This window comes from Ranitomeya variabilis, chromosome 5 (genome assembly GCF_051348905.1).
Source record: "Ranitomeya variabilis isolate aRanVar5 chromosome 5, aRanVar5.hap1, whole genome shotgun sequence".
Taxonomy (NCBI): domain Eukaryota; kingdom Metazoa; phylum Chordata; class Amphibia; order Anura; family Dendrobatidae; genus Ranitomeya; species Ranitomeya variabilis.
In genome coordinates, this window is record NC_135236.1 from 15,939,047 (window position 1) to 15,964,512 (window position 25,466).

At 41.0% G+C, this 25,466-nt stretch overlaps 1 protein-coding gene across 1 annotated transcript; it reads left to right on the forward strand.

The window, feature by feature from the left end:
- The first annotated feature begins 404 nt into the window (after window positions 1–404).
- LOC143774635 (olfactory receptor 1500-like) lies at window positions 405–1,349 on the forward strand. Its single transcript, XM_077262389.1, has one exon. The coding sequence runs from the start codon at window positions 405–407 to the stop codon at window positions 1,347–1,349; it is 945 nt and encodes a 314-aa protein (XP_077118504.1).
- Window positions 1,350–25,466: the final 24,117 nt, after the last annotated feature.

Here is a 25,466-nt window from a genome sequence, read left to right on the forward strand (position 1 = left end):
GTCCGATCCGTTTCGCTCAACCCTAGCACCAACATATCATTTTGCCATAATTTAGCTGTTTCGCAGTGAAGTGAGAAATGGGCTGAAGTCAAAGTGCAGGATTATTCCACAATTCCCAGAAATGTTTAGATACAGTTATTGCTGCATAAATCACACTCGTTATTTGGATTAGTTTTGCATGCTTAAAATTGCCAAAATCCAATACATTATACTCATTTGCTTTAAGTTCTCTTACATCTGCCTTTAGGAGTTCTGCAAACATCTGTTGTAGTCTTAGGTCAAATTCACTAAGTTTTTGTACACTGCACAATAAGTGTTATAGTTTTCATTATGGAGCAGGTCATATATTGAGGCCACTCTTAGTCTTGTGTCCTACTATAAGTGCCATTACTTTTCTGGTCTAAATGCAGGAGAACAACAGGACGCTGGTCACAGAATTTTACATCTTAGGATTTCAAGTCAGTCAAAATTTGAGAATTTTACTGTTCTGTCTGTTTTTTGTTGTTTATTGTCTGATATTATGTGGAAATTTCCTGATCGTCATCTTGGTGTCCACCAGCAAGAACCTCCACACTCCAATGTACTACTTCATCTCACAATTGTCCATCAGTGACATCTTGTTGACCTCAGATATTGTTCCGAACATGCTCCATGTTTTACTGAATAGTTGGAGTACCATTACTTTTACTGGATGTATCACTCAGTTTTATTTCTTCTGCTCCTCAGTAGTTTTTGAATGTTTTCTTCTCGCTTTAATGTCTTTTGACAGATATGTGGCCATCTGTAACCCCCTCCGCTATGCCTCTATAATGACAAACCATCATTGTGCAATATTGGCCATATGCTGTTGGGTGTTTGGATTTTCTATTACTTTAATTTGTGTCATAACAACAGCAATGCTAAACTTTTGTGGTCCAAAAGTCATTAACCATTTATTCTGTGACCTTGATCCCTTATTACAACTTTCCTGTTCTGAAACCTTCGTACTAAATTTAGAGATTTATTTAGTAAGTATTCCAACTGTAATTATTCCAACTGTAGTAATTGTAGCATCTTATACCTACATTGTTGTCACAGTGTTAAAGATTCCATCCAAAACCGGCAGACAGAAAGCCTTCTCCACCTGCTGCTCCCACCTCACTGTGGTCTCCATATTCTACGGGACTATATTTGGTGTTTACGTTGTCCCAAAAAAAGGCCGAACACTCACGATGAGTAAGATCCTCTCGCTGCTATATACTGTGCTAACTCCTTTGGTCAACCCAATTATATATAGTTTGAGAAATGAAGACATTAAAAAAGCCGTACAACAATTTATTCATAACATAAGCAAAAGCCCTGGAAAATGAACCAAAATATTCTAAACAGATAATCCATGAAAGAAAAAAATATTTGGTGAACATCCATAATCATTATTTCATAAGGTATTTGAACAAATATCCTCCTTTATTTACCTTGGTTCATGTTAGTAGTAGAGCATTTATATGATTCGTCAAACTCAATTTGACAGGTGGACACGCCCCTATCAAGATGTATCAAAGTGTGTAACCCCTCCCCTCCCCCTGGCTTCTAGCAGCAGCTGTGTGGCAGCTCCCCCTCCCTTTTTTATATAGTTTAATATTATCACTGTATTTGATACGGTGAATATTATCCCAGTAATTGTTTTATATTAGATGTTTATATGATATATTAAGATTAGTCATGTTTGATAATCCTGTGATAGGGAGTGTGCGGGTGTGTTTCTACAGTATTATTCTGTTGTGAGCTTGAAGTCTGGGCACTATAACTGCTAACAGCTGCTAAGATTTTCTGTGGTGCAGATACAAGCACTCAACTTGCTAGCAGCTGTTAAAATGTATCTGTACTGACCACTAACTAGATGTCAGGTTGTGTGATATAGTTTAATTTGTTAATACAGCGAATATTATCCCAGTAATTGTTTTATATTAGATGTTTATATAATATATTAAGATTAGTCTTGTTTGATAAGCCAGTGTTCTGACATTTTCATAAACCTATAGCCCCAATAATATTTATTTGGACTGCAGATAATTAATTAAAAACGCATAAAACGTGTTAAATAGAGATTACACCAAAATCAAAGCGAATCAAAATGTATTAAATTGATTACTGATACGCTTCCAACAAGTTGATAATAATATCAAAAGTGTATAAAATCGCATAAAGCGTGTTAAATAGACACTACGCCAAAGGCATAGCGAATCAAAAAGTAATAAATTGATTACTGATACGCGCCCAACAAGTTGATAATAATATCAAAAGTGTATAAAATCGCATAAAGTGTGTTAAATAGACACTACACCAAAATCATAGCGAATCAAAAATAATATCAAAAGTGTATAAAAACGCATAAAACGTGTTAAATAGAGATTACACCAAAATCAAAGCGAATCAAAATGTATTAAATTGATTACTGATACGCTTCCAACAAGTTGATAATAATATCAAAAGTGTATAAAATCGCATAAAGCGTGTTAAATAGACACTACGCCAAAGGCATAGCGAATCAAAAAGTATTAAATTGATTACTGATACGCGCCCAACAAGTTGATAATAATATCAAAAGTGTATAAAATCGCATAAAGCGTGTTAAATAGACACTACACCAAAATCATAGCGAATCAAAAATAATATCAAAAGTGTATAAAACCGCATAAAGCGTGTTAAATAGACATTACACCAAAATCATAGCGAATCAAAATGTATTAAATTGATTACTGATACGCTTCCAACAAGTTGATAATAATATCAAAAGTGTATAAAATCGCATAAAGCGTGTTAAATAGACACTACGCCAAAGGCATAGCGAATCAAAAAGTATTAAATTGATTACTGATACGCGCCCAACAAGTTGATAATAATATCAAAAGTGTATAAAATCGCATAAAGCGTGTTAAATAGACACTACACCAAAATCATAGCGAATCAAAAATAATATCAAAAGTGTATAAAACCGCATAAAGCGTGTTAAATAGACATTACACCAAAATCATAGCGAATCAAAATGTATTAAATTGATTACTGATACGCTTCCAACAAGTTGATAATAATATCAAAAGTGTATAAAATCGCATAAAGCGTGTTAAATAGACACTACGCCAAAGGCATAGCGAATCAAAAAGTATTAAATTGATTACTGATACGCGCCCAACAAGTTGATAATAATATCAAAAGTGTATAAAATCGCATAAAGCGTGTTAAATAGACACTACACCAAAATCATAGCGAATCAAAAATAATATCAAAAGTGTATAAAACCGCATAAAGCGTGTTAAATAGACATTACACCAAAATCATAGCGAATCAAAATGTATTAAATTGATTACTGATACGCTTCCAACAAGTTGATAATAATATCAAAAGTGTATAAAATCGCATAAAGCGTGTTAAATAGACACTACGCCAAAGGCATAGCGAATCAAAAAGTATTAAATTGATTACTGATACGCGCCCAACAAGTTGATAATAATATCAAAAGTGTATAAAATCGCATAAAGCGTGTTAAATAGACACTACACCAAAATCATAGCGAATCAAAAATAATATCAAAAGTGTATAAAACCGCATAAAGCGTGTTAAATAGACATTACACCAAAATCATAGCGAATCAAAATGTATTAAATTGATTACTGATACGCTTCCAACAAGTTGATAATAATATCAAAAGTGTATAAAATCGCATAAAGCGTGTTAAATAGACACTACGCCAAAGGCATAGCGAATCAAAAAGTATTAAATTGATTACTGATACGCGCCTGTCATGTTCTCAATGGCAAGAGAACATAGCATCAGCATATATAGGAACTAGCTCTTGGAAGATGGGAACTGAGCTGACCATGAACTAAACCTAACGCACAACTAGCAGTGGCCGGGTAGCATGCCTACGTTGATTCTAGATGCCCAGCACCAGCCGGAGGACTAAATAATGCTAGCAGAGGAAAATATTAGTCCTAGCTCACCTCTAGAGAAATACCCCGAAAGGAGACAGAGGCCCCCCACATGTATTGGCGGTGAATTAAGATGAAATAACAAACGTAGTATGAAAATAGGTTTAGCAAATTTGAGGTCCACTTACTACATAGCAGAAGACAGAAAGGACACTTTCATGGTCAGCTGAAAACCCTATCAAAATACCATCCAGGAATTACTTTAAAACTCTGGCATTAACTCATAACACCAGAGTGGCAATTCCTGTTCACAAGAGCTTTCCAGACACAGTAACGAAACTACAGCTGTGAACTGGAACAAAAATGCAAAAACAAACATGGACAAGAGTCCAACTTATCTAGTAGTTGTCTAGGAGCAGGAACAAGCACAGAGAGGCTTCTGATAACATTGTTGACCGGCAAGCAACTAACAGAGCAGCAAGGTTATATAGCGACTCCCACATCTTGATGGGAACAGGTGAACAGAGAAGATGAAAACACCAGTTCAATTCCACCAGTAGCCACCGGGGGAGCCCAGAATCCAAATTCACAACAGTACCCCCCCCTCAAGGAGGGGGCACCGAACCCTCACCAAAACCACCAGGGCGATCAGGATGGGCCCTATGAAAGGCACGAACCAGATCAGAGGCATGAACATCAGATGCATTCACCCAAGAATTATCCTCCTGGCCGTATCCCTTCCACTTGACCAGATACTGGAGTCTCCGTCTGGAAACACGAGAGTCTAAGATTTTCTCCACAACGTACTCCAACTCACCCTCAACCAACACCGGAGCAGGAGGCTCAACGGAAGGCACAACCGGTACCTCATACCTGCGCAATAATGACCGATGAAAAACGTTATGAATAGAGAAGGATGCAGGGAGGTCCAAACGGAAGGAAACAGGGTTAAGAATCTCCAATATCTTATACGGGCCGATGAACCGAGGCTTAAACTTAGGAGAAGAGACCCTCATAGGGACAAAACGAGAAGACAACCACACCAAATCCCCAACACAAAGCCGAGGACCAACACGACGGTGGCGGTTGGCAAAAAGCTGAGTCTTCTCCTGGGACAACCTCAAATTGTCCACCACCTGCCCCCAGATCTGATGCAATCTCTCCACCACAGCATCCACTCCAGGACAATCCGAAGATTCCACCTGACCAGAGGAAAATCGAGGATGAAACCCCGAATTACAGAAAAACGGGGACACCAAAGTGGCAGAGCTGGCCCGATTATTGAGAGCGAACTCTGCCAATGGCAAAAAAGCAACCCAATCATCCTGGTCAGCAGACACAAAACACCTCAGATATGTCTCCAGGGTCTGATTAGTCCGCTCGGTCTGGCCATTCGTCTGAGGATGGAAAGCGGACGAAAAAGATAAATCTATGCCCATCCTAGCACAGAATGCCCGCCAAAATCTAGACACGAATTGGGTCCCTCTGTCAGAAATGATATTCTCAGGAATACCATGCAAACGAACAACATTTTGAAAAAACAGAGGAACCAACTCGGAAGAAGAAGGCAACTTGGGCAGAGGAACCAAATGGACCATCTTAGAGAAACGGTCACACACCACCCAGATGACAGACATCTTCTGAGAAACAGGCAGATCTGAAATAAAATCCATCGAGATGTGCGTCCAAGGCCTCTTAGGAATGGGCAAGGGCAACAATAATCCACTAGCCCGAGAGCAACAAGGCTTGGCCCGAGCACAAACGTCACAAGACTGCACAAAGCCTCGCACATCTCGTGACAGGGAAGGCCACCAGAAGGACCTTGCCACCAAATCCCTGGTACCAAAAATGCCAGGATGACCTGCCAACGCAGAAGAATGAACCTCAGAGATGACTCTACTGGTCCAATCATCAGGAACAAACAGTTTATCAGGTGGGCAACGATCCGGTCTATCCGCCTGAAACTCCTGCAAGGCCCGCCGCAGGTCTGGAGAAACGGCTGACAATACCACTCCATCCTTAAGGATACCTGTGGGCTCAGAGTTACCAGGCGAGTCAGGCTCAAAACTCCTAGAAAGGGCATCCGCCTTAACATTCTTAGAACCCGGTAGGTATGACACCACAAAATTAAACCGAGAGAAAAATAATGACCAGCGCGCCTGTCTAGGATTCAGGCGCCTGGCGGTCTCAAGATAAATCAAGTTTTTGTGGTCAGTCAATACCACCACCTGATGTCTGGCCCCCTCAAGCCAATGGCGCCACTCCTCAAAAGCCCACTTCATGGCCAAAAGCTCCCGATTCCCAACATCATAATTCCGCTCAGCGGGCGAAAATTTACGGGAAAAGAAGGCACAAGGCCTCATCACGGAGCAGTCAGAACTTTTCTGCGACAACACTGCCCCAGCTCCGATCTCAGAAGCGTCGACCTCAACCTGAAAAGGTAGAGCAACATCAGGCTGACGCAACACAGGGGCAGAGGAAAAACGGCGCTTAAGCTCCCGAAAGGCCTCCACAGCGTCAGGGGACCAATCAGCAACATCAGCACCCTTCTTAGTCAAATCGGTCAATGGCTTAGCAATATCCGAAAAACCAGCAATAAATCGACGATAAAAGTTAGCAAAGCCCAAAAATTTCTGAAGACTCTTAAGAGAAGAGGGCTGCGTCCAATCACAAATAGCTTGAACCTTGACAGGATCCATTTCAATGGAAGAGGGAGAAAAAATATATCCCAAAAAGGAAATCCTCTGTACCCCAAAAACACACTTAGAACCCTTCACACACAAAGAATTAGACCGCAAAACCTGGAAAACCCTCCTGACTTGCTGGACATGAGAGTCCCAGTCATCCGAAAAAATCAGAATATCATCCAGATACACAATCATAAATTTATCCAAATAATCGCGAAAAATATCATGCATAAAGGACTGGAAAACTGACGGAGCATTTGAAAGACCAAAAGGCATCACTAAATACTCAAAGTGGCCCTCGGGCGTATTAAATGCGGTTTTCCACTCATCCCCCTGTCTGATTCGCACCAAATTATACGCCCCACGAAGGTCAATCTTAGAGAACCACTTGGCCCCCTTTATGCGAGCAAACAAATCAGTCAGCAACGGCAATGGGTATTGATATTTTACAGTGATTTTATTCAAAAGCCGATAATCGATACATGGTCTCAAAGAGCCGTCTTTTTTTGACACAAAGAAAAAACCGGCTCCTAAGGGAGATGACGATGGACGAATATGTCCCTTTTCCAAGGACTCCTTTATATATTCTCGCATAGCAGCATGTTCAGGCACAGACAGATTAAATAAACGACCCTTTGGGTATTTACTACCCGGGATTAAATCTATGGCACAATCGCACTCTCGGTGCGGAGGTGATGAACCAAGCTTGGATTCTTCAAAGACGTCACGATAGTCAGACAGGAACTCAGGAATTTCAGAGGGAATAGATGATGAAATGGAAACCACAGGTACATCCCCATGAGCCCCCTTACATCCCCAGCTCAACACAGACATAGCTCTCCAGTCGAGGACTGGGTTGTGAGATTGCAGCCAAGGCAATCCTAGCACCAAATCATCATGTAGATTATACAGCACCAGAAAGCGAATAATCTCCTGGTGATCCGGATTAATACGCATAGTTACTTGTGTCCAGTATTGTGGTTTATTATTAGCCAATGGGGTGGAGTCAATCCCCTTCAGAGGAATAAGAGTCTCCAAAGGCTCTAAATCATACCCACAGCGTTTGGCAAAGGACCAATCCATAAGACTCAAAGCGGCGCCAGAGTCGACATAGGCGTCCGTGGTAATAGATGACAAAGAGCAAATCAAGGTCACAGATAGAATAAACTTAGACGGTAAGGTGCAAATGGAAACAGATTTATCAAGCTTTTTAGTGCGCTTAGAGCATGCTGATATAACATGAGTAGAATCACCACAATAGAAACACAACCCATTTTTCCGTCTAAAATTCTGCCGCTCGCTTCGGGACAGAATTCTATCACACTGCATACTCTCTGGCGACTTCTCAGTGGACACCGCCAGATGGTGCACTGGTTTGCGCTCCCGCAAACGCCTATCGATCTGAATAGCCATTGTCATGGACTCATTCAGACCCGCAGGCACAGGGAACCCCACCATAACATCCTTAATGGCATCAGAGAGACCCTCTCTGAAAGTCGCCGCCAGGGCGCACTCATTCCACTGAGTAAGCACAGACCATTTACGGAATCTTTGACAGTAAATTTCCGCTTCATCTTGCCCCTGAGATAGGGACATCAAAGTTTTTTCTGCCTGAAGCTCCAAATGAGGTTCGTCATAAAGCAACCCCAAGGCCAGAAAAAACGCATCCACATTGAGCAACGCAGGATCCCCTGGTGTCAATGAAAAAGCCCAGTCTTGAGGGTCGCCCCGGAGCAAGGAAATCACAATCCTGACCTGCTGTGCAGGGTCTCCGGCAGAGCGAAATTTCAGGGACAAAAATAATTTGCAATTATTTCGAAAATTCTGAAACCCAGATCTATTCCCCGAGAAAAATTCCGGCCAAGGAATTCTCGGCTCAGATACAGGTGCATGACAAACAAAGTCTTGCAAATTTTGTACCTTCGTGGCGAGATTATTCAAACCTGCAGTTACACTCTGAAGATCCATTACAAACAGGTGGACACAGAGCCATTCAAGGGTTAAGAGGAGGTAAGAAGCAGCTAGACAGCAATTAAGGGCTAGGCAGCAAAACTCTGAGGGGAAAAAAAAAAAAAAAAAATTCCCTTAAACACTTCTTTTTCTCCTGCTTCAGCCCAAACAATTAACACTTTGTGGGCCGGTCAAACTGTCATGTTCTCAATGGCAAGAGAACATAGCATCAGCATATATAGGAACTAGCTCTTGGAAGATGGGAACTGAGCTGACCATGAACTAAACCTAACGCACAACTAGCAGTGGCCGGGTAGCATGCCTACGTTGATTCTAGATGCCCAGCACCAGCCGGAGGACTAAATAATGCTAGCAGAGGAAAATATTAGTCCTAGCTCACCTCTAGAGAAATACCCCGAAAGGAGACAGAGGCCCCCCACATGTATTGGCGGTGAATTAAGATGAAATAACAAACGTAGTATGAAAATAGGTTTAGCAAATTTGAGGTCCACTTACTACATAGCAGAAGACAGAAAGGACACTTTCATGGTCAGCTGAAAACCCTATCAAAATACCATCCAGGAATTACTTTAAAACTCTGGCATTAACTCATAACACCAGAGTGGCAATTCCTGTTCACAAGAGCTTTCCAGACACAGTAACGAAACTACAGCTGTGAACTGGAACAAAAATGCAAAAACAAACATGGACAAGAGTCCAACTTATCTAGTAGTTGTCTAGGAGCAGGAACAAGCACAGAGAGGCTTCTGATAACATTGTTGACCGGCAAGCAACTAACAGAGCAGCAAGGTTATATAGCGACTCCCACATCTTGATGGGAACAGGTGAACAGAGAAGATGAAAACACCAGTTCAATTCCACCAGTAGCCACCGGGGGAGCCCAGAATCCAAATTCACAACACGCGCCCAACAAGTTGATAATAATATCAAAAGTGTATAAAATCGCATAAAGCGTGTTAAATAGACACTACGCCAAAGGCATAGCGAATCAAAAAGTATTAAATTGATTACTGATACGCTTCCAGCAAGTTGATAATAATATCAAAAGTGTATAAAAACGCATAAAGCGTGTTAAATAGACACTACACCAAAATCATAGCGAATCAAAAATAATATCAAAAGTGTATAAAAACGCATAAAGCGTGTTAAATAGACACTACACCAAAATCATAGCGAATCAAAAATAATATCAAAAGTGTATAAAAACGCATAAAGCGTGTTAAATAGACACTACACCAAAATCATAGCGAATCAAAAATAATATCAAAAGTGTATAAAACCGCATAAAGCGTGTTAAATAGACATTACACCAAAATCATAGCGAATCAAAATGTATTAAATTGATTACTGATACGCTTCCAACAAGTTGGCGCAAGCAGAGGCTGGCTAAAAATAGTTTACTGTGTGAAGTAAGGCATGGTAGAATTCTCACTAGCTGACCAAACACAGAATTTGCTAGCAGCTGTCGTCCTTGAACGCCCTCTAAGAATTTAAACAATTAGTTAGACCAGTGAAGACAAGTGCAGTTTTGATTAAATTGATTACTGATACGCTTCCAACAAGTTGATAATAATATCAAAAGTGTATAAAATCGCATAAAGCGTGTTAAATAGACACTATGCCAAAATCATAGCGAATCAAAAAGTATTAAATTGATTACTGATACGCGTCCAACAAGTTGATAATAATATCAAAAGTGTATAAAATCGCATAAAAGCGTGTTAAATAGACACTACACCAAAATCATAGCGAATCAAAATGTATTAAATTGATTACTGATACGCTTCCAACAAGTTGATAATAATATCAAAAGTGTATAAAATTGCATAAAGCGTGTTAAATAGACACTACACCAAAATCATAGCGAATCAAAATGTATTAAATTGATTACTGATACGCTCCCAACAAGTTGATAATAATATCAAAAGTGTATAAAAGCGCATAAAGCGTGTTAAATAGACATTACACCAAAATCACAGCGAATCAAAATGTATTAAATTGATTACTGATACGCGGCCAACAACTTGATAATAATATCAAAAGTGTATAAAACCACATAAAGCGTGTTAAATAGACACTACACCAAAATCATAGCGAATCAAAATGTATTAAATTGATTACTGATACGCTTCCAACAAGCTGACAATAATATCAAAAGCGTATAAAAAACGCATAAAGCGTGTTAAATAGACACTACAGCAAAATCATAGCGAATCAAAAATAATATCAAAAGTGTATAAAACCGCATAAAGCGTGTTAAATAGACATTACACCAAAATCATAGCGAATCAAAATGTATTAAATTGATTACTGATACGCTTCCAACAAGTTGATAATAATATCAAAAGTGTACCAACAATATTTATTTTCTTTTTATTGACATCGGTTATCGTAGTGCCTGTGAATCTGCACACAATCATTTTGAATCCCTGTTTTGCTGACCTTAAACATTTTGTATAACAGATGTGTTTCTCCTGATTTTTCTAGCGCAGCTCGCTGAGCGTTACCACAGCACTCACTTCTCTTTGCTGCTTCTGAATGTACACTATTCTCACCCATAGACAGCTTTCCTTTAAAAAAAAAATACGCGTATTATTGAATATAATGTTTTACATATGTTACAGTATTTTATTTTTCCTGGTGTTACTTTAATAATAATGATAATAATAATAATAATAATCATACACCGCAAAATTGTGTCAATATTGGACGACTATGAAATTCGCCATAAAAATCTTCTTGGTTAACCAAGACATGTAAGAAACAAATGTATGACTTTTAGCACCGCCACAGACACGTATATTATTCCATCTTTCTTTAATTCAACATTATTTTATCACATATTAATTTCACAGATGTCTGTGCCGGCTATTTGCACACAACCATTTGAATCCCTGTTTTGCTGACCTTAAACATTTTGTATAACAGATGTGTTTCTCCTGATTTTTCTAGCGCAGCTCGCTGAGCGTTACCACTGCACTCATTTCTCTTTGCTGCTTCTGAATGTACACTATTCCCAACCATGGACAGTTTTCCTTTAAAAAATATGCGTATTATTGAATATAATGTTTTACATATGTTACAGTATTTTATTTTATTAATAGTTACTTTTAACTATTCTTTTAGAGTGTCTAGTAGATTTATATTCTATGCCTGATATATTTCTACACAAAGCTTCAAACTATTTTGTAATTTATAATGTATCACAGTAGTTTCATACGAAGTTACATCTTAGGCCCCATTCAGACTATTGTAATATCTGTAGCTTAAAATAGAGCCAAATAGCTACTTTCAAATCCGGACATACAACACTGATTTTAATGGGGTCTAAGGGGGGTTCTATCAAGGTTTCCACATAATAGTTATGGAAAGAATAATGCTACAGAATTGGCCGCTCCAGTTATAAAACAAAAATGATGAAAATTATCCATGATGTTAATGTGAAAAAGGCTTATGCAGTGGGTTTATGGATCTCTACAATAAACACCATGTGTAGAAATTTGGTTCTAGAACTTGTTGGATTAGTGAATATAATTATTATTATTATTATTATTATTTATTGTTATAGCGCCATTTATTCCATGGCGCTTTACAAGTGAGGAGGGGTATACATAATAAAAACAAGTACAATAGTCTTGAACAATACAAGTCATAACTGGTACAGGAGGAGTGAGGACCCTGCCCGCGAGGGCTCACAATCTACAAGGGATGGGTGAGAATACAGTAGGTGAGGATAGAGCTGATCGTGCAGCGGTTGGTTGATCGGTGGTTACTGCAGGTTGTAGGCTTGTCGGAAGAGGTGGGTCTTCAGATTCTTTTTGAAGGTTTCGATGGTGGGCGAGAGTCTGATGTGTTGTGGTAGAGGGTTCCAGAGTAGGGGTGATACGCGAGAGAAATCTTGTATACGATTGTGGGAAGAGGAGATAAGAGGGGAGTAGAGAAGGAGATCTTGTGAGGATCGGAGGTTGCGTGTAGGAAAGTACCGGGAGATGAGGTCACAGATGTAAGGAGGAGACAGGTTGTGGATGGCTTTGTACGTCATGGTTAGGGTTTTGTACTGGAGTCTCTGGGCAATGGGGAGCCAGTGAAGGGATTGACAGAGGGGAGAGGCCGGAGAATAGCGGGGGGACAGGTGGATTAGTCGGGCAGCAGAGTTTAGAATAGATTGGAGGGGTGCGAGAGTGTTTGAGGGCAGGCCACAGAGCAGGAGGTTGCAGTAGTCAAGACGAGAGATGATGAGGGCATGGACTAGGGTTTTTGCAGATTCTTGGTTGAGGAATGAACGGATTCGTGCAATATTTTTGAGTTGAAGTCGGCAGGAAGTGGAAAGGGCTTGGATATGTGGTTTGAAGGAGAGATCAGCGTCCAGGATAACCCCGAGGCAGCGAGCTTGTGGGACTGGGGAGAGTGGGCAGCCATTTACTGTAATGGATAGGTTCGTTGGGGGGGTCACGTGAGATGGGGGAAAGATGATGAATTCTGTTTTGTCCATGTTAAGTTTCAGAAATTTAGCGGAGAAGAAGGATGAAATAGTGGACAGACATTGAGGGATTCTGGTTAGTAGGGAGGTGATATCTGGTCCAGAGATGTAGATCTGTGTGTCATCAGCATAGAGGTGATACTGAAAGCCATGAGATTCTATGAGCTGTCCCAGGCCAAAGGTGTAAATGGAGAAGAGCAGGGGCCCAAGGACTGAACCTTGTGGGACTCCGACAGAGAGGGGGCGAGGTGAGGAGGTGGTGTGTGAGTGGGAGACGCTGAATGTCCGGTCTGTTAGGTATGATGAGATCCAGGATAGGGCCAAGTCTGTGATGCCAAGGGATGAGAGGGTCTGTAATAATAGGGAATGGTCCACTGTGTCAAAGGCAGCCGACAGGTCGAGGAGGAGGAGAACAGAGTAGTGTCGCTTGCTCTTGGCGGTTAAAAGGTCAGTGGTGACCTTAGTTAGGGCAGTTTCAGTGGAATGGTGTGGCCGGAAGCCAGATTGTAAGCGGTCAAAGAGGGAGCAAGAAGAGAGATGGGAGGACAGTTCAAGGTAGACGTGTTGTTCCAGTAGTTTTGAGGCATAGGGGAGAAGTGATATAGGGCGATAGCTAGATACAGAGGATGGGTCAAGAGAGGGCTTTTTGAGGATAGGTGTGATGGAGGCATGTTTAAAGCTTGAGGGGAAAACACCATTTGTTAGTGATAGGTTGAAGAGATGGGTTAGGGTTGGGATGAAGATTGTGGTGAGGTTTGGGATGAGGTGGGTTGGGAGCGGGTCAAGTGCACAGGTGGTGAGATGCGATCTTGAGAGTAGAGTGGCGAGTTGATCTTCTGTAATGGTGGAGTAGTTGGTTTTGGAGGTGGAGGGTAGGGAAGTTGGGAGGAAGGGCTCTGGGGCTTGTTGACCAAAACTGTCTCTGATGTTATCAATCTTCTGCTTGAAGAATGAGGCAAAGTCTTCAGCAGAGATAAGTGAGGAGGGAGGAGGTGCTGGGGGACGGAGGAGAGAATTGAAGGTGTTGAATAACTGTTTAGGGTTGTGAGACAGGGAGGATATGAGAGATGAGAAGTAGGTTTGTTTAGCTGTGGCGAGTGCGGTCTTGAAAGTAGTGAGGGACTGTTTGAATGCGATTAAGTGGTCGTTGGAGTGGGATCTTTTCCATCTGCGCTCAGCAGCCCTGGAAGCTCGCCTCAGTTCTTTGGTCAGGCTGGTGTGCCAGGGCTGTCTGTTGATTTTGCGAGCTTTGGTATGTGTAAGTGGGGCAGCAGATTCCAAAGCTACAGCTATTGTGGTGTTATATAGAGCGGCAGCGTCATCCGCATTGTGTATGGAAATTATGTCTGTGAGAGGGAGGAGGGATTCAGAGAATGAATGTAGGTCAAGATGTTTAAGATTTCTGCGAGGGTGTGAAAGTTTGTGGGGTGGGGACTCTAGACATGGAGTGGAGAGAGATGAGAATGTGAGAAGGTTGTGGTCAGAGAGAGGAAGAGGCGAGTTAGAGAGGTTAGATAGGGAGCAGAGGCGGGTGAAGATGAGGTCCAGTGTGTGACCATCTTTGTGAGTGGCTGCAGAAGACCATTGAGTGAGGCCGAAGGAGGAAGAGAGAGATAGAAGTTTAGTGGCAGCTGAGAGGGAAGTGTCAATGGGTATGTTGAAATCGCCCATGATGATAGTGGGGATGTCCGCAGAAAGGAAATGAAGTAGCCAGGTGGTGAAGTGGTCAAAGAAGGTGGTGGCTGGCCCTGGGGGGCGGTAAATGACAGCAAGTTGGAGGTTGGAGGGGGAGTAGATGCGCACAGAGTGCACCTCAAAGGAAGGGAGGGTAACAGAGGGTGGCAGTGGGATTGGGGTGAAGGAGCAGTTATCTGACAGGAGAAAACCAACTCCTCCACCATGCTTGCTGCTGGGGCGGGGTGTGTGAGAAAGGTGGAAGCCACCGTAAGAGAGTGCAGCAGGGGAGGCCGTGTCAGAAGGGGTGAGCCAGGTTTCGGTGATGGCGAGGAAGGAAAGTTTGGTAGTAACAAAAAGATCATGGATGTAGGAAAGCTTGTTACAGACAGAGCGAGCGTTCCACAGAGCTCCTGTTAGTGGGACTGGGGAAGCGGGGGCTGGGCGAATGGGTATAAGGTTAGAGAGGTTACGGAAGTTTGTGATGGAGCGTGGATGGGAGGTAGAAATGACTGTGGGAATATGGTGAGGAGGACCAGGATTTGGAGAGATATCACCAGCAGTGAGAAGGAGCAGAGATAGTGTTAGCAGGTGGGAGCAGGAGAGAGCGTGAGGGGGCTGCCTGTGCTTTGAGACAGAGGATTGTATTATTATTATTATTATTATTTATTGTTATAGCGCCATTTATTCCATGGCGCTTTACAAGTGAGGAGGGGTATACATAATAAAAACAAGTACAATAGTCTTGAACAATACAAGTCATAACTGGTACAGGAGGAGTGAGGACCCTGCCCGCGAGGGCTCACAATCTACAAGGGATGGGTGAGAATACAGTAGGTGAGGATAGAGCTGATCGTGCAGCGGTTGGTTGATCGGTGGTTACTGCAGGTTGTAGGCTTGTCGGAAGAGGTGGGTCTTCAGATTCTTTTTGAAGGTTTCGATGGTGGGCGAGAGTCTGATGTGTTGTGGTAGAGGGTTCCAGAGTAGGGGTGATACGCGAGAGAAATCTTGTATACGATTGTGGGAAGAGGAGATAAGAGGGGAGTAGAGAAGGAGATCTTGTGAGGATCGGAGGTTGCGTGTAGGAAAGTACCGGGAGATGAGGTCACAGATGTAAGGAGGAGACAGGTTGTGGATGGCTTTGTACGTCATGGTTAGGGTTTTGTACTGGAGTCTCTGGGCAATGGGGAGCCAGTGAAGGGATTGACAGAGGGGAGAGGCCGGAGAATAGCGGGGGGACAGGTGGATTAGTCGGGCAGCAGAGTTTAGAATAGATTGGAGGGGTGCGAGAGTGTTTGAGGGCAGGCCACAGAGCAGGAGGTTGCAGTAGTCAAGACGAGAGATGATGAGGGCATGGACTAGGGTTTTTGCAGATTCTTGGTTGAGGAATGAACGGATTCGTGCAATATTTTTGAGTTGAAGTCGGCAGGAAGTGGAAAGGGCTTGGATATGTGGTTTGAAGGAGAGATCAGCGTCCAGGATAACCCCGAGGCAGCGAGCTTGTGGGACTGGGGAGAGTGGGCAGCCATTTACTGTAATGGATAGGTTCGTTGGGGGGGTCACGTGAGATGGGGGAAAGATGATGAATTCTGTTTTGTCCATGTTAAGTTTCAGAAATTTAGCGGAGAAGAAGGATGAAATAGTGGACAGACATTGAGGGATTCTGGTTAGTAGGGAGGTGATATCTGGTCCAGAGATGTAGATCTGTGTGTCATCAGCATAGAGGTGATACTGAAAGCCATGAGATTCTATGAGCTGTCCCAGGCCAAAGGTGTAAATGGAGAAGAGCAGGGGCCCAAGGACTGAACCTTGTGGGACTCCGACAGAGAGGGGGCGAGGTGAGGAGGTGGTGTGTGAGTGGGAGACGCTGAATGTCCGGTCTGTTAGGTATGATGAGATCCAGGATAGGGCCAAGTCTGTGATGCCAAGGGATGAGAGGGTCTGTAATAATAGGGAATGGTCCACTGTGTCAAAGGCAGCCGACAGGTCGAGGAGGAGGAGAACAGAGTAGTGTCGCTTGCTCTTGGCGGTTAAAAGGTCAGTGGTGACCTTAGTTAGGGCAGTTTCAGTGGAATGGTGTGGCCGGAAGCCAGATTGTAAGCGGTCAAAGAGGGAGCAAGAAGAGAGATGGGAGGACAGTTCAAGGTAGACGTGTTGTTCCAGTAGTTTTGAGGCATAGGGGAGAAGTGATATAGGGCGATAGCTAGATACAGAGGATGGGTCAAGAGAGGGCTTTTTGAGGATAGGTGTGATGGAGGCATGTTTAAAGCTTGAGGGGAAAACACCATTTGTTAGTGATAGGTTGAAGAGATGGGTTAGGGTTGGGATGAAGATTGTGGTGAGGTTTGGGATGAGGTGGGTTGGGAGCGGGTCAAGTGCACAGGTGGTGAGATGCGATCTTGAGAGTAGAGTGGCGAGTTGATCTTCTGTAATGGTGGAGTAGTTGGTTTTGGAGGTGGAGGGTAGGGAAGTTGGGAGGAAGGGCTCTGGGGCTTGTTGACCAAAACTGTCTCTGATGTTATCAATCTTCTGCTTGAAGAATGAGGCAAAGTCTTCAGCAGAGATAAGTGAGGAGGGAGGAGGTGCTGGGGGACGGAGGAGAGAATTGAAGGTGTTGAATAACTGTTTAGGGTTGTGAGACAGGGAGGATATGAGAGATGAGAAGTAGGTTTGTTTAGCTGTGGCGAGTGCGGTCTTGAAAGTAGTGAGGGACTGTTTGAATGCGATTAAGTGGTCGTTGGAGTGGGATCTTTTCCATCTGCGCTCAGCAGCCCTGGAAGCTCGCCTCAGTTCTTTGGTCAGGCTGGTGTGCCAGGGCTGTCTGTTGATTTTGCGAGCTTTGGTATGTGTAAGTGGGGCAGCAGATTCCAAAGCTACAGCTATTGTGGTGTTATATAGAGCGGCAGCGTCATCCGCATTGTGTATGGAAATTATGTCTGTGAGAGGGAGGAGGGATTCAGAGAATGAATGTAGGTCAAGATGTTTAAGATTTCTGCGAGGGTGTGAAAGTTTGTGGGGTGGGGACTCTAGACATGGAGTGGAGAGAGATGAGAATGTGAGAAGGTTGTGGTCAGAGAGAGGAAGAGGCGAGTTAGAGAGGTTAGATAGGGAGCAGAGGCGGGTGAAGATGAGGTCCAGTGTGTGACCATCTTTGTGAGTGGCTGCAGAAGACCATTGAGTGAGGCCGAAGGAGGAAGAGAGAGATAGAAGTTTAGTGGCAGCTGAGAGGGAAGTGTCAATGGGTATGTTGAAATCGCCCATGATGATAGTGGGGATGTCCGCAGAAAGGAAATGAAGTAGCCAGGTGGTGAAGTGGTCAAAGAAGGTGGTGGCTGGCCCTGGGGGGCGGTAAATGACAGCAAGTTGGAGGTTGGAGGGGGAGTAGATGCGCACAGAGTGCACCTCAAAGGAAGGGAGGGTAACAGAGGGTGGCAGTGGGATTGGGGTGAAGGAGCAGTTATCTGACAGGAGAAAACCAACTCCTCCACCATGCTTGCTGCTGGGGCGGGGTGTGTGAGAAAGGTGGAAGCCACCGTAAGAGAGTGCAGCAGGGGAGGCCGTGTCAGAAGGGGTGAGCCAGGTTTCGGTGATGGCGAGGAAGGAAAGTTTGGTAGTAACAAAAAGATCATGGATGTAGGAAAGCTTGTTACAGACAGAGCGAGCGTTCCACAGAGCTCCTGTTAGTGGGACTGGGGAAGCGGGGGCTGGGCGAATGGGTATAAGGTTAGAGAGGTTACGGAAGTTTGTGATGGAGCGTGGATGGGAGGTAGAAATGACTGTGGGAATATGGTGAGGAGGACCAGGATTTGGAGAGATATCACCAGCAGTGAGAAGGAGCAGAGATAGTGTTAGCAGGTGGGAGCAGGAGAGGGCATGAGGGGGCTGCCTGTGCTTTGAGACAGAGGATTGTATGTTAAGGAACAGTTCTGAGGAGGAGGTGAGATGGATGGGGAGGATTGAAGAGGAGATGAACAGTTCCTTACTTGGTGTGGGGATTGGGGGAGGTAGCAGAAAGTGAAGGATTATAGGGGTGAAAGTGAAAACAAACTGAAACATTGTTTGCAGTGACTGGCCAGTTACCTTCAGTTCCCTTCAGGTTCAATTCAGGTTTTAATTCTAATGTAATCCACACTTTTAGAACACACTTCTAGAAATCACACGGCAGACTGAAGTCTAGCAGACTTGTGCTATACAATATATGGAAAACTAAGTGCGGTCAGGTGTGGAGCAGAGAGGAGTGGTCTCTGCTCATCTTGGTCAGAGAATTAAGGGTCGACCAGATGCATACAATCAAGACTAAGTAAACAAGGTCATAAATATCACACAGTAAGTTGGGGGTTAGCTGAAAGGCATACCATCACAATGCTAGGAGCAGGGGAAAGTCTATGCGCAAAGCTGGGTGATGTATTATGTGCGCTTCATGTAGGAGAGCTGGATGAACATACCATCACAATGCTAGGAGCAGGGGAAAGTCTATGCGCAAAGCTGGGTGATGTATTATGTGCGCTTCATGTAGGAGAGCTGGATGAACATACCATCACAATGCTAGGAGCAGGGGAAAGTCTATGCGCAAAGCTGGGTGATGTATTATGTGCGCTTCATGTAGGAGAGCTGGATGAACATACCATCACAATGCTAGGAGCAGGGGAAAGTCTATGCGCAAAGCTGGGTGATGTATTATGTGCGCTTCATGTAGGAGAGCTGGATGAACATACCATCACAATGCTAGGAGCAGGGGAAAGTCTATGCGCAAAGCTGGGTGATGTATTATGTGCGCTTCATGTAGGAGAGCTGGATGAACATACCATCACAATGCTAGGAGCAGGGGAAAGTCTATGCGCAAAGCTGGGTGATGTATTATGTGCGCTTCATGTAGGAGAGCTGGTTGTATGTTAAGGAACAGTTCTGAGGAGGAGGTGAGATGGATGGGGAGGATTGAAGAGGAGATGAACAGTTCCTTACTTGGTGTGGGGATTGGGGGAGGTAGCAGAAAGTGAAGGATTATAGGGGTGAAAGTGAAAACAAACTGAAACATTGTTTACAGTGACAGGCCAGTTACCTTCAGTTCCCTTCAGGTTCAATTCAGGTTTTAATTCTAATGTAATCCACACTTTTAGAACACACTTCTAGAAATCACACGGCAGACTGAAGTCTAGCAGACTTGTGCTATACAATATATGGAAAACTAAGTGCGGTCAGGTGTGGAGCAGAGAGGAGTGGTCTCTGCTCATCTTGGTCAGAGAATTAAGGGTCGACCAGATGCATACAATCAAGACTAAGTAAACAAGGTCATAAATATCACACAGTAAGTTGGGGGTTAGCTGAAAGGCATACCATCACAATGCTAGGAGCAGGGGAAAGTCTATGCGCAAAGCTGGGTGATGTATTATGTGCGCAACACACACGTTTGTGTATAACGTTTGTCATATTTTATAACATGCAGCTAATGATTCTTGCTTTCAACTTGTATGTAACTGGGTTAAAATAAAGAATAATGACCTAGCTGATTTGGGTGATATGGTAAAACCATTTATTGTTTCTACTACTTGGCAATTGTTACATTCAGTTATTTTTATTTATTTATTTATTTTTATTTTTATTTATTTATTTATTTATTTATTTTTCCATGGAATTTGTTAGTCATTACAATTATTTTTTGCTCCCAAGATAGGCTATTAGAGCCACCAAGCTACATAAATTTGCAGGCTCCTGAATATTACAATTACAAAACATTCAAAGTTTGTTTCTCCACTTTTTGCAGATAATAAATCTTAATTTCTTTATAATCTGACTTTTAGTTATAGTCTGTCGCAGTTCTTTGGCGCTCTATGTATACCGTAAATTTTGCTTCCTTTCAGTGAATAATATAAGACAGATTATTTTTATTCAATAAACATCTAACTTATGTATACTTTTAAAGCTTTGTTACATTTCTAGCCAGTCTACACCATGCTGTGTAACATAAATACATGCGGTCTTGTAGTGATTTAATATAGTGCACCAAACATGATATGGTTTTTGGTTTCTCTGAACTGACGCAAACAAAACATATAAGGTAGTACGGCACAAGACGTGAGCGTGCCCGCAGCTCAATCTTTATAGAAATAATACTTCTGCACTCATGGCCGCTTCTCCTCTACCTTTGCCTCCTGAACTCATCATACACTGTGAAATAATGCAAAAATCCAGCTTTGTGCTGTATGTGTTGTGTGTGTTTGTTGTGTGTGTGTTGCATGTGTTGTGTGTGGTGTATGTGTTGTGTGTGTTTGTTGTGTGTGTGTTGCATGTGTTGTGCGTGTTCTGTATATTGTGTGTGTGTATGTTTGTTGTGGGTGTTTGTTGTGTGTGTGTTGCATGTGTTGTGTGTGCTGTATGTGTTGTGTGTGTTTGTTGTGTGTGTGTATGTTTGTTGTGTGTGCTGTATGTGTTGTGTGTGTTTGTTGTGTGTGTGTTGCATGTGATGTGTGTGTTCTGTATGTTGTGTGTGTGTATGTTTGTTGTGTGTGTGTTGTATGTGTTGTGTGTGTTTGTTGTGTGTGTGTTGCATGTGTTGTGTGTGTTCTGTATGTTGTGTGTGTGTGTATGTTTGTTGTTTGTGTTGTATGCGTTGTGTGTGTTCTGCATGTTATGTGTGCGTGTGTTCTGTGTGTTTGTTGTGCGTGTGTTCTGTGTGTTGTGTGCTGGATTTTTGCATTATTTCACAGTGTATGATGAGTTCAGGAGGCAAAGGTAGAGGAGAAGCGGCCATGAGTGCAGAAGTATTATTTCTATAAAGATTGAGCTGCGGGCACGCTCACGTCTTGTGCCGTACTACCTTATATGTTTTGTTTGCGTCAGTTCAGAGAAACCAAAAACCATATCATGTTTGGTGCACTATATTAAATCACTACAAGACCGCATGTATTTATGTTACACAGCATGGTGTAGACTGGCTAGAAATGTAACAAAGCTTTAAAAGTATACATAAGTTAGATGTTTATTGAATAAAAATAATCTGTCTTATATTATTCACTGAAAGGAAGCAAAATTTACGGTATACATAGAGCGCCAAAGAACTGCGACAGACTATAACTAAAAGTCAGATTATAAAGAAATTAAGATTTATTATCTGCAAAAAGTGGAGAAACAAACTTTGAATGTTTTGTAATTGTAATATTCAGGAGCCTGCACATTTATGTAGCTTGGTGGCTCTAATAGCCTATCTTGGGAGCAAAAAATAATTGTAATGACTAACAAATTCCATGGAAAAATAAATAAATAAATAAATAAAAATAAAAATAAATAAATAAATAAAAATAACTGAATGTAACAATTGCCAAGTAGTAGAAACAATAAATGGTTTTACAATATCACCCAAATCAGCTAGGTCATTATTCTTTATTTTAACCCAGTTACATACAAGTTGAAAGCAAGAATCATTAGCTGCATGTTATAAAATATGACAAACGTTATTATATTCACTAATCCAACAAGTTCTAGAACCAAATTTCTACACATGGTGTTTATTGTAGAGATCCATAAACCCACTGCATAAGCCTTTTTCACATTAACATCATGGATAATTTTCATCATTTTTGTTTTATAACTGGAGCGGCCAATTCTGTAGCATTATTCTTTCCATAACTATTATGTGGAAACCTTGATAGAACCCCCCTTAGACCCCATTAAAATCAGTGTTGTATGTCCGGATTTGAAAGTAGCTATTTGGCTCTATTTTAAGCTACAGATATTACAATAGTCTGAATGGGGCCTAAGATGTAACTTCGTATGAAACTACTGTGATACATTATAAATTACAAAATAGTTTGAAGCTTTGTGTAGAAATATATCAGGCATAGAATATAAATCTACTAGACACTCTAAAAGAATAGTTAAAAGTAACTATTAATAAAATAAAATACTGTAACATATGTAAAACATTATATTCAATAATACGCATATTTTTTAAAGGAAAACTGTCCATGGTTGGGAATAGTGTACATTCAGAAGCAGCAAAGAGAAATGAGTGCAGTGGTAACGCTCAGCGAGCTGCGCTAGAAAAATCAGGAGAAACACATCTGTTATACAAAATGTTTAAGGTCAGCAAAACAGGGATTCAAATGGTTGTGTGCAAATAGCCGGCACAGACATCTGTGAAATTAATATGTGATAAAATAATGTTGAATTAAAGAAAGATGGAATAATATACGTGTCTGTGGCGGTGCTAAAAGTCATACATTTGTTTCTTACATGTCTTGGTTAACCAAGAAGATTTTTATGGCGAATTTCATAGTCGTCCAATATTGACACAATTTTGCGGTGTATGATTATTATTATTATTATTATCATTATTATTAAAGTAACACCAGGAAAAATAAAATACTGTAACATATGTAAAACATTATATTCAATAATACGCGTATTTTTTTTTTTAAAGGAAAGCTGTCTATGGGTGAGAATAGTGTACATTCAGAAGCAGCAAAGAGAAGTGAGTGCTGTGGTAACGCTCAGCGAGCTGCGCTAGAAAAATCAGGAGAAACACATCTGTTATACAAAATGTTTAAGGTCAGCAAAACAGGGATTCAAAATGATTGTGTGCAGATTCACAGGCACTACGATAACCGATGTCAATAAAAAGAAAATAAATATTGTTGGTACACTTTTGATATTATTATCAACTTGTTGGAAGCGTATCAGTAATCAATTTAATACATTTTGATTCGCTATGATTTTGGTGTAATGTCTATTTAACACGCTTTATGCGGTTTTATACACTTTTGATATTATTTTTGATTCGCTATGATTTTGCTGTAGTGTCTATTTAACACGCTTTATGCGTTTTTTATACGCTTTTGATATTATTGTCAGCTTGTTGGAAGCGTATCAGTAATCAATTTAATACATTTTGATTCGCTTTGATTTTGGTGTAGTGTCTATTTAACACGCTTTATGCAGTTTTATACACTTTTGATATTATTATCAAGTTGTTGGCCGCGTATCAGTAATCAATTTAATACATTTTGATTCGCTGTGATTTTGGTGTAATGTCTATTTAACACGCTTTATGCGCTTTTATACACTTTTGATATTATTATCAACTTGTTGGGAGCGTATCAGTAATCAATTTAATACATTTTGATTCGCTATGATTTTGGTGTAGTGTCTATTTAACACGCTTTATGCAATTTTATACACTTTTGATATTATTATCAACTTGTTGGAAGCGTATCAGTAATCAATTTAATACATTTTGATTCGCTATGATTTTGGTGTAGTGTCTATTTAACACGCTTTTATGCGATTTTATACACTTTTGATATTATTATCAACTTGTTGGACGCGTATCAGTAATCAATTTAATACTTTTTGATTCGCTATGATTTTGGCATAGTGTCTATTTAACACGCTTTATGCGATTTTATACACTTTTGATATTATTATCAACTTGTTGGAAGCGTATCAGTAATCAATTTAATCAAAACTGCACTTGTCTTCACTGGTCTAACTAATTGTTTAAATTCTTAGAGGGCGTTCAAGGACGACAGCTGCTAGCAAATTCTGTGTTTGGTCAGCTAGTGAGAATTCTACCATGCCTTACTTCACACAGTAAACTATTTTTAGCCAGCCTCTGCTTGCGCCAACTTGTTGGAAGCGTATCAGTAATCAATTTAATACATTTTGATTCGCTATGCCTTTGGCGTAGTGTCTATTTAACACGCTTTATGCGATTTTATACACTTTTGATATTATTATCAACTTGTTGGAAGCGTATCAGTAATCAATTTAATACTTTTTGATTCGCTATGCCTTTGGCGTAGTGTCTATTTAACACGCTTTATGCGATTTTATACACTTTTGATATTATTATCAACTTGTTGGAAGCGTATCAGTAATCAATTTAATACATTTTGATTCGCTATGATTTTGGTGTAATGTCTATTTAACACGCTTTATGCGGTTTTATACACTTTTGATATTATTTTTGATTCGCTATGATTTTGGTGTAGTGTCTATTTAACACGCTTTATGCGATTTTATACACTTTTGATATTATTATCAACTTGTTGGGCGCGTATCAGTAATCAATTTAATACTTTTTGATTCGCTATGCCTTTGGCGTAGTGTCTATTTAACACGCTTTATGCGATTTTATACACTTTTGATATTATTATCAACTTGTTGGAAGCGTATCAGTAATCAATTTAATACATTTTGATTCGCTATGATTTTGGTGTAATGTCTATTTAACACGCTTTATGCGGTTTTATACACTTTTGATATTATTTTTGATTCGCTATGATTTTGGTGTAGTGTCTATTTAACACGCTTTATGCGATTTTATACACTTTTGATATTATTATCAACTTGTTGGGCGCGTATCAGTAATCAATTTAATACTTTTTGATTCGCTATGCCTTTGGCGTAGTGTCTATTTAACACGCTTTATGCGATTTTATACACTTTTGATATTATTATCAACTTGTTGGAAGCGTATCAGTAATCAATTTAATACATTTTGATTCGCTATGATTTTGGTGTAATGTCTATTTAACACGCTTTATGCGGTTTTATACACTTTTGATATTATTTTTGATTCGCTATGATTTTGGTGTAGTGTCTATTTAACACGCTTTATGCGATTTTATACACTTTTGATATTATTATCAACTTGTTGGGCGCGTATCAGTAATCAATTTAATACTTTTTGATTCGCTATGCCTTTGGCGTAGTGTCTATTTAACACGCTTTATGCGATTTTATACACTT